Source organism: Nyctereutes procyonoides, unplaced genomic scaffold (assembly GCF_905146905.1).
Source record: "Nyctereutes procyonoides isolate TBG_1078 unplaced genomic scaffold, NYPRO_anot_genome, whole genome shotgun sequence".
Lineage (NCBI taxonomy): Eukaryota > Metazoa > Chordata > Mammalia > Carnivora > Canidae > Nyctereutes > Nyctereutes procyonoides.
Window position 1 is genome coordinate 2,454,968 of NW_026575129.1, and position 15,442 is coordinate 2,470,409.

General features: G+C 33.9%; 1 protein-coding gene across 2 annotated transcripts in view; it reads right to left on the reverse strand.

The window, feature by feature from the left end:
• Positions 1-2,308: 2,308 nt before the first annotated feature.
• The window catches only part of TBCA (tubulin folding cofactor A), a 73,393-nt gene continuing 60,259 nt past the window's right edge, over positions 2,309-15,442 (reverse strand). For both annotated transcript variants that reach the window (XM_055342301.1, XM_055342300.1), the window contains 2 exons: positions 7,368-7,454; positions 2,309-4,731 (listed from right to left, as the gene is read on the reverse strand). In XM_055342301.1, the coding sequence (XP_055198276.1) occupies positions 4,651-4,731; positions 7,368-7,454 (168 nt within the window). In that variant the 3' untranslated portion in view covers positions 2,309-4,650. The remainder of the gene's footprint in view (positions 4,732-7,367; positions 7,455-15,442) is intronic.

The window sequence follows — 15,442 nt, forward strand, 5'->3', positions numbered from 1 at the left end:
GTTTGACATTAATTTTCCATATATAGTACAAATTTTTTTAAATGTTGTCTTCTATGACTCAGTAGGGATGTATTTTTCCATATATTTGGTTATTACTGGCATATAGAAAAGCTTGGGTTCTATGTAGTAGATTTTTAGGACTGCTCTAACAAAGTATCACAAACCAAGTGGCTTAAACAACAGAAATTTACTGTATCACAGTTCTGAAGGCTAGAAGTCTGAAATCTAAGAGACAATTTGTTCCATGCCTTTCTTCTAGTTTCTAGTGTCACTCTTATGTTTCTTGGCTTGTGTAATTCCAATCTCTATTTTGTCATATGGCCTTCTGTGTCTTCACATTGTTTTAGAACACTAGTCATAGATTAAGGGTCTTATTCTAGTATGACCTCACCTTAAATAATTATATAAAGCAAGGACCCTATTTCTAAAAAAGGTCACATTCTGAGTACTGGGGGTTAGGATTTCAACGTATCTTTTTGAGAGACATTATTCGATCCATTATAATTCTATATATTAATTTTAAATCCGTTATAATTATAAATCCCTTATAATTCTCTATACTATATATTAATTACCTTATTCCTATTATTTTGCAGATGACTTGTGTTTACCTGGATCTTACCAACTGCATAGTGAAAACAATGCATCTTTTTCACTATTTCCCATTTCATCCTTTTATCTAGTCTCATTAACCAATACTTTATCACATTGAGCCAACCGGTATTCATTTTTTTAAAAATTTACCTTATTTTTAAAATTTGCATTTATTACTGGAGTAAAACATTTTTGAAAAACCTATTCATTTGTACTTCTTTTATGAATTGTGTGCTTCTATCTTTTATTTTTTTATACTGGGGATTTTTAAAATTAATTTCAAAGAGCTTTTTGGGCATTAAAAATATTAACCTCTTATGACATATACTCCTCTCAAGACTTTTTTTTTCCCTCTCAAGACTTTAAAGGAACCTTGTCAACTACCCAGAAGTCAACAGAAGGCAGGAAAAAATATAAGGTTTTGATCTACTGTCTCATAAATTAATTATACCTTCAGTGCAATAGTCCAATATGAACAAATGCCTCTCTTATTATAAGAGCAATAAGATGAACAGTGGAGTGCAATATACATTTTTATGAAGCACTCTTGAAAATTTCAAGTACACTAATACTTATAACTTGTTTCATAGTGCACCATTTCTCAACCATTCAATTTCTTTCCAGCTAAAAGCACTCAAAAGAGTCTCAAGGACTAAATTATCTGATTAACCCTTTAATGCCAATGCTTCACAGCTCTTGCTCATATACATGTCAAGTTTACACTGACATTTAAAGGCCCTAACTTGCAAAGAAAGGATTAATCTGTCCTTGGTTTATCTAAATGACCAAATAATAAGATTTAAGTGATAACCAGCTGTAGGAGATGTCCTTATTAAATTTGATAGGATTTTTAAAAAGCCAAGTAATGTAATGAAGTTTGCAAAGTAATTTAGATTAACCAGGTTTGACTGCTCAATTTGGAAGTGATTCAGTGCACAGGTATAGGCAGAGACGATTTTTAAATATTGGGCTTTGAATGTTCCTGACCAGAAAGTCAAGAAATGTTAAATGAACATTAAAATATATTCTTTAGTCAGTTTTCATTTTCATGCCTCATAGAATAAATACATGCTTATTTTAGCTTTTTTTTTTTTTTACCTTGTCACAAGTTCCATTCCTTCCCAAGGAACTGTTCACATAACTTATGGCACAAAATACAGTACAAAATAGGATATGGTAAAAATATGAAAGGACAGCCTAGTTCTTGAAATGTTAACATTCATCCAAAATGTAAATGTCCCAAAAGCCCAGCCACAAAGCTCCTGTCGAGGACTTTGGGGGAGTACTCTCATTTAGTACTGAATCTTCATTAGCCAATAATGTCTAAGTGAAAATGTTAGAACTTGGAAATGCTCTTAATGGCATTGGATTTGGTTACTTTAACTCATTCCATGTGTTGTTTCTACTTCTTTATCCTATGCACATTCTTAGTTACTTAGAAATTATGTGCCCTTTGCTATGCAGAAAAATATGGAAAAGTTAGGTTTACTGCTTGATTCTGTCCCTTGTCTTCCTATTTACTTGGTGAAAGCCATTATCAGTCTGTGCAAGACTAAGGGCACCTAACAAATCTTAAAATAACATGTTACAATGACACTTTACATCTGCAATGTGTATAACTGCACATATTCACACAAACAACTGTTCTGAGACCTAAGTTTATATATGTTGTAGACTATAGGGAAAAAGAGAGACAAAGAGACAATTCTTAGAATCATTTTATATTATTGTATTAGGGTAGTGTTATTCACAACCCAATAGCAGGTGGTCATAATCATTAACAAAATAGAAAACAACTGAGAAATTGTACATATTGAAGATGTCTATTCTTTATGTGTATATAGACCTCCATAAATATGTACTGGGTCACAACAGAAAATTTCTTCTTGAGGTTGGCAGTAAAAATAGTTTGAAAAGCACTGTATTAAGTATGTGATGTGATGATATCCTTCGTAGCATTCTTTCTCTCACTCCAGAGGTTTTTACCTCTTACTTTTCACTTATTCTACAAATGTCTACTGAGCAACTGCTATATGTAGGTTGGGGATCAGATATTGGAGAGTAAAAGGCAACATAACATTACTTTTGGGAATTTCTACCTATTATCCTACAGATGCAAGGTTTCAACTAAAAGCTTAAAAACAAGTTGATGAATTACAACTGTTACTATGCATTTTGATGGCCATGAAAACATAAGTGGAATGTGTCAAAAACTTTCAGGAATAAGCCCCTTCACAGAATCTTAAGCTTCTTGCTGCTTCTCATCAATGTCTGGAGAGAGATCCAGTATGAAATCTATAATTGAGATAGAAATTCTCTAAAAATGTATTACTTTCATCTACCTTGTTAATTCCTTCTTTCCTTAGGCTTTCGGACAAGAAAATAATTTTTTCAGCAACCAAGATTTGGATTCTGGATGTAAATTTTCCCTTTCAGATTTACTTTTTTTCTGGGGGAACCAATATTTTTTGCTTTGAATATACATGATATTTATGTATTTGGCAAAAAGTTGAAATGAGATTTTTTACATTTTAAAAAAATGGTAACTTTCTTTAAATGATACCTTACTTGGAAAACTAAACTGCGCTCCCTTACCCCCGAAGAAGCCAACCTATTCTGTTGTTTAATCCAACCACAACATAAATTTTAATTCTCCTGCTACTCAAATCCTTAATATTAAGCAAGCTGTAGTATAAAGTTTCACATTGTAATTATGTTATTTCCTCACTCTTCCCCTCCCCACCTCATATACTTTAAAAATGGCATGTAATGTGTTTTAAGATAATGACATTTCAATGTAGAAGTGCTTCTAATGTTATTCTCTGATGAAGTAATGTTCTGCTTGTATAAAGATTTAAAAAATGATGGATTCTATTCTTTAAAACAGAGTACCCTTTAGAAATAATAGCAGGTAAGAATATATTATTTTTCTCTTCTCTGATCTTTTTGACAGATTCACTAAGTGTTATGGTTTCTAGTCATCATTAGCGACTTCCAAAATCAGGCAAATTACCTTACACATATACATATGTATCTTATGTAATAGGAAAAAATTTCGATTTTGTTATTTTTTCAATGAGTTTTAAAGCTTAAAAGCTATTATTAGTATTTTAGTTCATTCCATTGCTGCTCATGGTAGGCTGGTGATATAAGGCTCACAACATTTTCAAGAAATAGAAGAAAACTAAAGGAGTTGACATGCATTTTAGAAAATAAACTCAAATGATTAGGTAATTAATTGGTTTACAACTGTACTAGAAAAACACTTTGTGATAAAACGAGATCTTTTCCAGTCAATCAAAATCCAGGTTTGGCTATGGTGTATGCTGGAGCTGGCTCTTATCTTCCCAGCCTTGTGTTCAGTGATGTCATGGTAGCAGCTTGAAATCCGTCACAGCGGGGGTATTTATACCCCAGAAGTAAGAGGTTCCCTTTCCATTTTGAAGACCTGTTAAATATTTCCCAGTATACTATTATTATTCCTTTAAAATACAATTGAATACTTTGTTCATAAGAATCTTATTTGAAGATCTAAATCGTTGGTGTTTTTCATATAAATCTTTCTGCAAAAAGATTTAAATGTCTCCATTAATTAACAGTAATGGAAATGCTAGACTTTCACTGTGAAGGGATAAATATGTGAGGTCTTATCTCAAGAGACGTTCTTCCTTTCTTTTGAAGGAGTTGTTTCAGAATAAACTTCAAAATTTGGATTTTTACCTAAAAAATAAAGGTATCATATTTTTAATTCAATCTACAGTTAGGAATCAAAATATCTAGATTTCAAAGAGAACCTAACAGATTTAAATTCTGTCAAAAATGTCTATGATTTAATGATAAAAAGTTAATATAAAATATTTTATAAAGTATGAAATAAACAATTTTATTAGACGAACTCATTTATTTGACACATTAAATTAGGCAAAGAAAAATATACGCAACTGCATAAAAAGAATCACATTCTTATACTACTTGAACATAGAGCAGTGGTCAAAAATAATGAATTGTGGAATGGATCTCAGGATTTAATGAAAAAACACCCTGCACGGCAAAACTTCAGGCTTCTAACTTCACTGAATCCAATACTAAACGTGCTTCCTTATATTCCTCAGCTTCTTCCAAGTCTTTTTCACTCTCCTGAAATGAAATATAATAAAAATTAGATTTATCCTTCTCAAACTTCAGTGCTTTTTTACTCAGATTATTACAAACCATCAAAAAAATACACAGCTCAAAAAGGATTCCAAACCTCATCTAAGTATTATGTAATTTCACAGATTTCCCATATTTCTGTTCTTTCTTTACAGTTAAAAGAAGAAATAACAGGTTTTGTTGTTTCACTGTATAGCATTCTCACAGAGTAAGTGAAAAACAGGGTCATCTAAAGCTATTGGCATTAAATAACTACATAAAAACCTCAAAAAACATTTATTCTCATTCTGTCAATATGTCACCAATCAAAAAGTATTATTAATGGGCTGAAAATAAAAAATGATGCTTTACTAAAATGTTACATATATAACAACATTCAGACCAACATAATCCTCCAACTACCCAAAATGACAAAGAAGGCTAGTGGTGTCACACCAGAGAGAAGTATAATCTTTGAATTAGAAAAATGACTGTCTGCTTATTAATATTATGTACTGTACTACAAGGAAACAAAATACTAAAAATTTTTTGACATTTAAAGACTGAGTTTTTCCTTGCTTTTTCATACATAAAGGTCTTACTATTATGCTAAGGGATAAATGAAATAATACCATCTAAGTTACAGAGCAGAGGGAATAAGGTATGTGTATTTATTTAATATGAAAATTTAAAGCAAAAGGAGTAAGAATTTGCTTAACTTAGATTATAGGCAAAAATTTCTTAAACCTCTATATTATGTCTTTGTTAGTAAATATAAGCTCTTTGAGGGTAGAAATATTGTTGAATACATCCTTACACACAAAATATATAATCCAAAGACAGTATTATTTTTTTCAAGCAATTTCTATTACTTTTTCAACTACTAGATTCATGAGAGAAAAAAAGCATTTAAATTGTCAGGAAAAATAAATGGTGCTTTTGTCTCAGGGAATATTTTAATGCCGTAATTATTTCCTTCTTTCATCTATATTTTATTTCAAAACCACAGCTTTATTTTTGGCTGTTAAGAAGGAGAGTTATCTTGACTTTAAAAGGTTCCTATAGGGCAGCCCAGGTGGCGCAGTGGGTGGCGCAGTGGTTTAGCGCCTCCTGTAGCCCGGGGTGTGATCCTGGTGACCTGGGATCTGGTCCCGTGTTGGGCTCCCTGCAGGGAGCCTGCTTCTCCCTCTGCCTGTGTCTCTGCCTCTCTCTGTGTCTCATGAATGAATAAATAAAATCTTAAAAAATAAAATAAAAGGTTCCTATAGATAAGTATGGAGTTCTGTGTCCAATTAAAGTAAATGTTAAACATTTCTCTTTTTCCTTTCTTACAGATTTAGTCCTCATATTATTTTTGTGGGAAAACAAATGTCATTCTTTTTCAAAGAATACATATGATCATCCTGAGAAAGGCTCACAATATTTTTGTTATATAAGGCACAACTATGAATCACAAGACAGCTATGTAGCTAGTTAATATTAGTTCAAAACAGATGCATGAAATGAGATTAGTAAAGGAAATGTTAGAATTCATCAAATCATCATCAAACAGCAGTAACAACTGGCTCGGATATAGTATTATGCAGTTATTTCCACTATGAAAGAAGTAAGACTACTTTTAATTATTCTTAGAATCTTATGGGATTCCCTGGGTGGCGCAGCAGTTTGGCGCCTGCCTTTGGCCCAGGGCATGATCCTGGAGACCCGGGATCGAATCCCACATCGGGCTCCCGGTGCATGGAGTCTGCTTCTCCCTCTGCCTGTGTCTCTGCCTCTCTCTCTCTCTCTCTCTCTCTCTCTGTGACTATCATAAATAAATAAAAATTAAAAAAAAATCTTTTATAAAATGAGTCTGTCACTGTATCACAAGGCATTTATATTATTAGCAGGTATGATAACACTGTTATCCAGCTATAAGTTAATATGAAAAGACTGCTTATATTACAAGTTTTTTTTTTCCCTCTCAAAATGATTAATGTTGGACTCTAATTTCGAAACATTTGGATCTTTTAAAATTTTGAATAGTCTACTTATCTTTAATGTACCAAAAAAAAGATCTTTATGTATGAACACTAAATATTTCAAGATATTGCTGGACAATGTTAGTGCTCTGAATATCTACAATAGTAACTCAAATATATTTAATTAACTAAGTTTAAATAAATATAATAAACATGCTATATATAATACTTCTACTGGAGGCATAACTTAAAACACAATTTAATCTCTATTAATTATTTTAATATATCGGGATCCCTGGGTGGCGCAGCGGTTTGGCGCCTGCCTTTGGCCCAGGGCGCGATCCTGGAGACCTGGGATCGAATCCCATGTCGAGCTCCCAGTGCATGGAGCCTGCTTTTCCCTCTGCCTGTGTCTCTGCCTCTCTCTCTCTCTCTCTCTCTCTCTCTCTGTGACTATCATAAATAAATAAAAATTAAAAATAAAATAAAATAAAATAAAATAAAAAAATAAAATAAAATAAAATAAAATAAAATAAAATAAAATAAAATATCTGGTACACAGGGCAAGTGAACAAAGTATGCCTCTAACATAGTTTATAGTGTTGAATACTTAAGATTTTGGCCTTCCATGTATTAGACTGAAAAAAATTTTAAACAAAAGACAGAAAAGTATTTACTTACTAATAACTGCAGAAGATCAGTATATGCAGCTTCCAACCTGCGCTGGCAATCTGGGATCATCATCCGGGACTCCTGCAGTATCTCTGCCTATAATGAAAATCTCTGTGAGACAAGCAGAGATAGTAGAACTTATGTGTTTAGCTCACAACTCTGTAAATATCTAATATGATTTAAAAGAATCAGAAAAAATTGTGGGTATGTTAAATAGTTCAATATTTTTAAAAAATAGTTTACTATGTTAAATTGTGATTATTAGAAGTTAGGCAGAATGACTATCACACCATAAAATATTCAAAAGTACAAGTTTTAGATCATTTGGTAATCACCTTCTCATGCTAAGTGAAAATTAACTGGAAAAGCTTTTCATAGAGCATTTATTTAAAAAGGCTATTTAAAATAACCTATTTTTCCTGCTGTCACAAAGCACCTTTATCCAAAATGGGATCAGCTGGTTATATAAATATCTCCTGCATCTTCTGAGTAATAAAGAAAAACAGTGTTCAGATAATATCACATGGAGATAATTACTGCATGAAAAAAGTTATTGAGTTATTGATCACATCGTGTGCACACTGCAGGAGGTTCTCACTGAAAGACAGAGGTAAAGAAAAATGAAAAGCAAAGACCAGCAGGTTCATATTTTTGATGCTTATCATGCATAAAAAGTTATTACTTATCCTTGTGCTTCATTTTAGGAGAGAGATTATTCTCCCCATGCAGTTTGAGTCAAATTACCAACCTGGCACCCCTCTGAATCTGAACCCTGCCTATTCCTCCTGAAGACAGACACAACAGAATTAAACACAAGAATATTTATTCTGGAGGGTATTTCTGGACTTAACATACATCATTCAAAGCTGAACTATAAAATATCAAATCTATCACTGAGAACCCAATCAGTAGGAGGGTAAATAAATTAGTGCCAGAAGTCCCTCAAATAAGTCTTTTTTCTAAGGTGGTAGGAAGCTTTATCTCCTTAAACTATTTTCAGAGACACAAAGATCATTTAAACATTTATCTCCAAAAACAGTGTTTGGTCAAATACCTTTGGTTAAATGGGTACAAATCCCAAACTTTTACTAATAAGCTTTATTACCTAGCTCATATAAAACAAAAAGGAAAGACGTAACTTAATGGTAATCATATTTTATTAGGAACTTTAGTAAGTCCCAGTACCTTCTTCCTTTCCCTAATAGTTTTGTCACAGCTCACACTATAAACAAAAATCAGAATCATAATATAGAAGGATGCTCTCTAGCCATATCTATTTTCTCAGGTGAAAACCTCTTTCACTAACAAACACTGGTTGAAAACTTTAGACACAGGATCATGTGACTTCGCTCACTGCTAATCATATTATATCTAGATATTTAATCACTGCAACTAAATTTTTTTTATGTATCTGATTAGTCCGAATAATTGTGAAAAATCAGTGATAGGCACATTTCATTGGATACATGATTCATATTTCTTCCTTATGAACCTCCCTTGAGAATAGCTTCTAGGAATTAAACAAGATGAAATGAATATAAAGGGTTAAGATCAAAAGCTCGCTAAGTCAAAATGTATACGTGTAAAAAGTTTTTTGAAAGCTTTAGTATTGTCAATGAAATGAACTTAAAGCAATAATGCCCAAAATAACTTCTATTCATTATTATTCTATCCTTTATTATGGAACAATAATCCTCATTTAATCTATCAAAACAGGACTATGATGTAACTAGGGCCAAAGATCAGTCTCTCCCGTATATCAACCCCAATTCATTCAATAATCTTACTGTGTATCTAGGATGCCAGGTACAGGGGATACAAAATGAATAAAAGGTTTCTATCCTCCATTCCAGCATAGAAGCATATACATGAAAATAAACACTTGACAACAGCTTCAAGACGATTATGCCACTGGGAGCCAAAGGTATACAGTACATTGATGCCTATGATGTGGAATCCATAAACCACATCTTTATCAAGGCCATAAATCATATATTTTACCTTGTATCAATGAATTACAACTGTCAAGAATAATTTTAAGAGATCATATATAAGGTGTTAAGATTATATATAGTAAAGAAACCCCTCAAAATACCTGAACTAAACTAAATGACTATTATCTTTCAAAGTGTTCCCCTCGGGAAGGAGTCACTCAAATGAATGGGGCCTCTTTTTAAAATACCTGAATAAACTCTTAGTTTATTCTAATGCTGACTATGATAAAACTGAGTTTAAGTTAGGATCTTGGCATAGATTGGGAAATACAAGGAATCTTAGGTAACATATAAGAATGTGGTCTTACTCATGTCTTACTGTTTTTAAAACAAGTTAATGATGGGGGGAGGTGGTTATTCAGGTAAAACAGAAGTTTGGGGAAAGCTTAGCAAGATTCAGATTTTAACTATGAATAATTACTAAACTAAAATCTGATCAATTTCTTTATAATTAAATGTATATAAGTTGGAAGGGAATAGCCCCAATTGGGCTTTTTTTCATTTTTCAGAAAGAAGAGTTCCGTGAAATAATCTGGCCAATGTCAAGTTGTTTTGCTATTGCTCAATTGAGATAAGATTTCTAGCTTCTTTAATGATCCATTCAATCAAAGCTGATTAGTACCTAAAATAATCTCTAGGCATTCTAATATTGGATACTGGCTGCCTCTAGAATCAATGGTAACTGCATTAGTTTGCCAAACTGAATTTTATAGTAGTTCAGAGATTACTATAATAATGGTTAAGTCTCCTTTTACGCATAGGTAAAATTGTAATATGCTATTAAACATGTTAAGAATTCCGTATGAAGGGACGCCTGGGTGGCTCAGAGGTTGAGCTCCTGCCTTTAGCTTCCTGGGTTGTGATCCCAGTCTGGAGACTGAGTCCCATATCAGGCTCCCTGTGAAGAGTCTGCTTCTCTATGTCTCTGCCTCTCTCTCTCTCTCTCTCTCTCTCTGTCTCTCATGAATAAATAAATATTAAAAAAAACAAAAACAAATGAAGAATCACAGAGTCAGAAGGGACCTAAGTGGTCATCTAGTGCAGCCTCCTCAATTTACAAATAAAGTTGAGTCAGAATGACTAACTAGTTGATAGGATCTGAGTTATAGGCCATGGCTTTGATATCAACTGTAGCATATGGAAGAGTGATAGTGGTAACCATGCTCTAAGGCCTCCAATGATCCTGCTCTTGTGCAGTCACCTCCCACACTACATTTGGGTTGGGCCAATGACCAATAGAACGTGGTAGAAGTGGCTTTATAGAACTTAATACCTGAGGCTAAGTCTTAAGAAGTCTTACAGCTTCCACATGGGCCTCCTGAAATACTTACTTCTGGGAAATCCTTCTCTCAGGACCTAGTTTTCATGTTATGAGAAGCTCTGGAAGGATGGATGGAAGGAAGAGAAGAAGGAAGGAATGACAGAAGGAATTTGACTTCTGTTTTGTGGTTATTGCTGAATTATTAAAGATATATAATGAATTCCAAGAAAAAAAAAGTCTGAACCCTTAAGTCCTGAGATGTCAATAATCACTTTAAGTATAAATGGTCTAAATCCATCAGCTTAAAGACAGAGATTCATATATTGGATTCAAGTATATGCTGCCTGCAAGAAACTGACTTCAAACAAGATGAAACAGAGAGATGAAAATAAAAGGATGGAAAAAGATGTATCATGCAAACATTAAAAAAAGTGACTATATTAATATTGGATAGACTTCAGGGCAAAAAAAAATTATCAGAGATCAAGAAGAATGCTACATAATAAATGATCAATTCACCAAGAAAAAAACATGGTGATCCCTAAATGTATATGCACTAACAAGAAAGCTTCAAAATATGTAATGCAAAAACTGATAAAGCTAAAAAAAGAGAGATAAAACCACACAGAACTGGGGATTTCAATACCTCACTCTCAGCAACGGGTAGAAGTAACAAAAAAAATTAGCAAAGATATAAAAGACCTGAATAATGCCATCAACCAATAAGATCTAATGGACATTTACAGAACATTCTACCTTAGAAAGCAAAATACAAATATTTTTCAAGCACCCATGAAACCATCACTGGAGGAGTTCCTGGGTGCCTCAGTTGGTTAAGCATTGACTCTTGGCTTCCACTCAGGTCATGATCTCAGGGGTTGTGGGACTGAGCCCCAGGTTAGGATCCATACTCAGTGTGGAGTCAGCTTGTGTCTCATCCTTTGCCCCCTCCCCAACCTGTGCATGTGTGTGCTTATTACTCTCTCTCAAATAAATATATAAATCTTAAATAGAATAAAGAAAAGACACATTCATTGCAGTATACATAGGCTGGGTCAAACAACAACAAAACAAAAGAAATCTCAACAAATTTAAATATTTAATAAAAGAATTGAAATAATACATAATGCATGTAGGACTAAAATGAAATAAAAGTAGAAATCAATAACAAAAATATAGCAGGAAAATCTTCAAACCACTTAGAAATTAAACAACATGCTTGTAAATAACCTATGTGTTAATAAGAATGTTTCAAAAGAAACAAAAATATACAAATAAATGAGAACGAAAGTATGTCAAATGTAGGATTCAGTTAAAGCAGTGCTGAGAGGGAAACTTATAACAATAAATCCTTATGTTAGGAAAGAACAAAGATCTCAATTTAAAAATCTAAGTTCTTGGGGTGTGTGGGTGGCTCAGTTGATTAAGTGCCGCTGGCTCAAGTCATGATACCAGCGTCCTGGGATGGAGCCTCATATATTGGACACTCTGCTCTGCAAGGACCCTGCTTCTCCCTCTCCCTCTGCCTCCAGCTCTACCTGCTTGTATTCTCTGTCATATAAATAAAATCTTTAAAAAATAAAAATCTAAATTCTTACTTTAGGAACAGAAAAAGAAGAGCAAAATGAACCCAAAAAAAGAGAGTAATAAAAATAAGATCAGAAATCAGTAACGGAAAAATCAGTGAAACAAAGAGCTGAATTTTTAAAAAACTGAAAAATCTCTAGAAAGACTGACAAAGTGAGAAGGCACAAATCACTAATATCAGTCCAAAAAAAAAAAAAAAAAAAAAACTTACCTCTACAGATCTTTGCAACCATCAGAGGAAAAAAAAAAATAGAGAATAGAGTTATGATGGTGAAGCAGTGGGGGGACTTCCTTGCCCTTGAACACAGCTAGATCAACATCAAATAATTTTGAATACAGGAAATCAATCTGGGGATTGAGAGAATGATCTGCACAATTAGAGGGAGAGAACATGGCAGGCTTATTTTAACAAAACAAAGCACACCTAGTTAAAGGTCCAAATACTCTCCACTGTAAGCAAGGAGGAACCCTGTAGAGGCCTGGCCTGTGGGAAAGAGCAACCAAACAACAGCAGAGTACACACAGCATACACCAGAAACACTTCCCAAGTGCCAGGCCCTGGACAATCCAGGACTCCTCCTTAATACAGCATTACTCTTAGGAGCAGGAAACATAACAAGCTTTCAGAACACATTAAAAGACACAAACCTAGACACAATAACAAAATGGAAGAATTCTCCCCAAAAGAAAAATCAAGAAGAAATTACTGCCAGTGATTTGTTCCAAACAGACGTAAGCAATATATCTGAACAAGAATTTGGAACAAGAGTCATAAGAGGGATCCCTGGGTGGCGCAGCGGTTTGGCGCCTGCCTTTGGCCCAGGGCGCGATCCTGGAGACCCGGGATCGAATCCCACGTCGGGCTCCCGGTGCATGGAGCCTGCTTCTCCCTCTGCCTGTGTCTCTGCCTCTCTCTCTCTCTGTGACTATCATAAATAAATATTCAAAAAAAAAAAAATTAAAAAAAAAAAAAAAAAAGAGTCATAAGAGTACTAGCTGGCCTTGAGAGAAGCATAGAAGTCACCAGAGAAGCCCTGGCTACAGAGATATGACACCTAAAAACGAGTGAGGCTGAAATAAAAAAATGCTTCACTGAGATGCAAAACTGACTGGATGTAATCACAATGAGGATGCAAGAAGCAAGGGAAGGAATATGTGATACAAAAGACAAAATTATGCAAAATAATGAAGCTGAAAAGAAGAGGGAAAGAAAACTGTTAGATCACAAATACAGACTTAAGGAACTCAGTGATTCCACAAAGCACAGTAATAGCCATGTCATAAGAGTCTCAGAAGAGGAAGAGTGAGAAAAAGGAGCAGAAGGTGTATTTGAACAAATTATAGCTAAGAACTTCCCTAATCTGGAGAAGGAAACAGGTATTCAAGTCCAAGAGGCACAGAGAACTTTTCTCAAAATCAACAAAGACAAGTCAACACCAAAACATATTATAGTGAAACCTCAAAATACAAAGATAAAGAGAGAATTCTGAAAGCAGCTAGGGACAAAAGGTCCTTCACTTACAAGGGTAGACATAGGTTAGCGGCAGACCTGTCCACAGAAGTTTGGCAGGCCAGAGAGAGTGGCATGATATATTCAATGTGCTTAATGGGAAATATATGCAGCCAAAAATACTTTATCCAGCAAGGGTGTCATTCAGAATAGGAGGAGAGATAAACAGCTTCCAAGAGAGGCAAAAACTAAAGGAGTTCACGAACACTAAACCAGCTTTGTAAGAAACATTAAAGGGGACTCTTTGGGACCGGAATAGCAACTGTATAGGTGCTAAATGGCACTAAATTCATATCTAGCACTAATTACTTTGAATGTAAATGGACTAAATTAAATGCCTTAATCAAAAGACACAGGGCAGAATGGATAAACAAAAAAACCCCCAAGACTCATGAAAATGCTGCTAACAAGAGAGTCATTTTAGACCCAAAGACATTTCCAGATTGGAAGTGAGGGGAAAAGAACCATCTATCACGCTAATGGACATCAAAAGAAAGCTGGAGTAGCCATCCTTATTTCAAACTAGATATTAAATGAAAGACTGTACTAAGAATGATGAAGAGTATTGTATCATAATAAAGATCTAACAAGTGTAAATATTTATGCCTCCAACTTGGGAGCAGCCAAATATATAAATCAATTTATAATAAACTTAAACTCATTGATAATAACGGGGACTTTAACACCACACTCACATCAATGGACAGATTATCTAAGCAGATGATCAACAAGGAAACAGTGGCTTTGAATGACATACTGGACCAGATGGACTTAACAGATACATTCAGAGCATTTCATACTAAAGCAGCAGAAGACACATTTTTTTCTAGTGTACATGAACATTCTGCAGAATATATCACATACTGGGTCATAAATCAGGCCTCAACCAGTACAAAAAGACTGAGATCATACCATGCATATTTTCAGACCAAAATACTATGAAATTTGAAGTCAACCACAAGGAAAAATTATGAATGACTACATATATATGGAAGTTAAAGAACATCCTACTAAAGAATAAACAGGTTAACAATGAAATTAAAGAAGAAATTTAAAAATACACAGAAGTAAATGAAAACATAAAGAAATTCAAAGTCCGAAACTTTCAGGATGCAGCAAAGATAGTCATAAGAGGAAATCTAAAGCAAAAAAGGCCTTCCTCAAGAAGCAAGAATAGTCTCTTATACACGACCTAGCTTACAACTAAAAGAGCTGGAAAAAGAACAGCAAATAAAGCCAAAAACCAGTAGAATAAGGGAAATAATAAAAATTAGAGCAGAAATAAATTATATAGATATAAAACATGGTAGAAAAGATCAATGACATTAGGAGATGGTTCTTTGAAAGAATTAACAAAATTGATAAACCCTTAGCTGGACTTACCAAAAAGAAGAGAGAAAGGACCCAAACAAAATCATGAATGAGAGAGGTGAGATTGTAACCCAACACTGTAGAAATACAATGACAAGAGAATATTATAAGCAATTATATGCCAACAAATTGGGCAACTTGGAAGAAATGGAAAATTTGAACAGACTCATAAACAGCAAAGAAATTAAATCAGTAATCACAACTCTCCCAACAAACAAGAGTCCAGGACTGGATGGCTTCTCAGAGGAATTCTACAAAACATTAAAAGAAGAATTAATACCTATTCTTCTAAAACTGTTCCAAAAAATAGAAATGGAAAGAGAACTCCTAAACTTATTCTATAACGCCAGGACTACCTGGA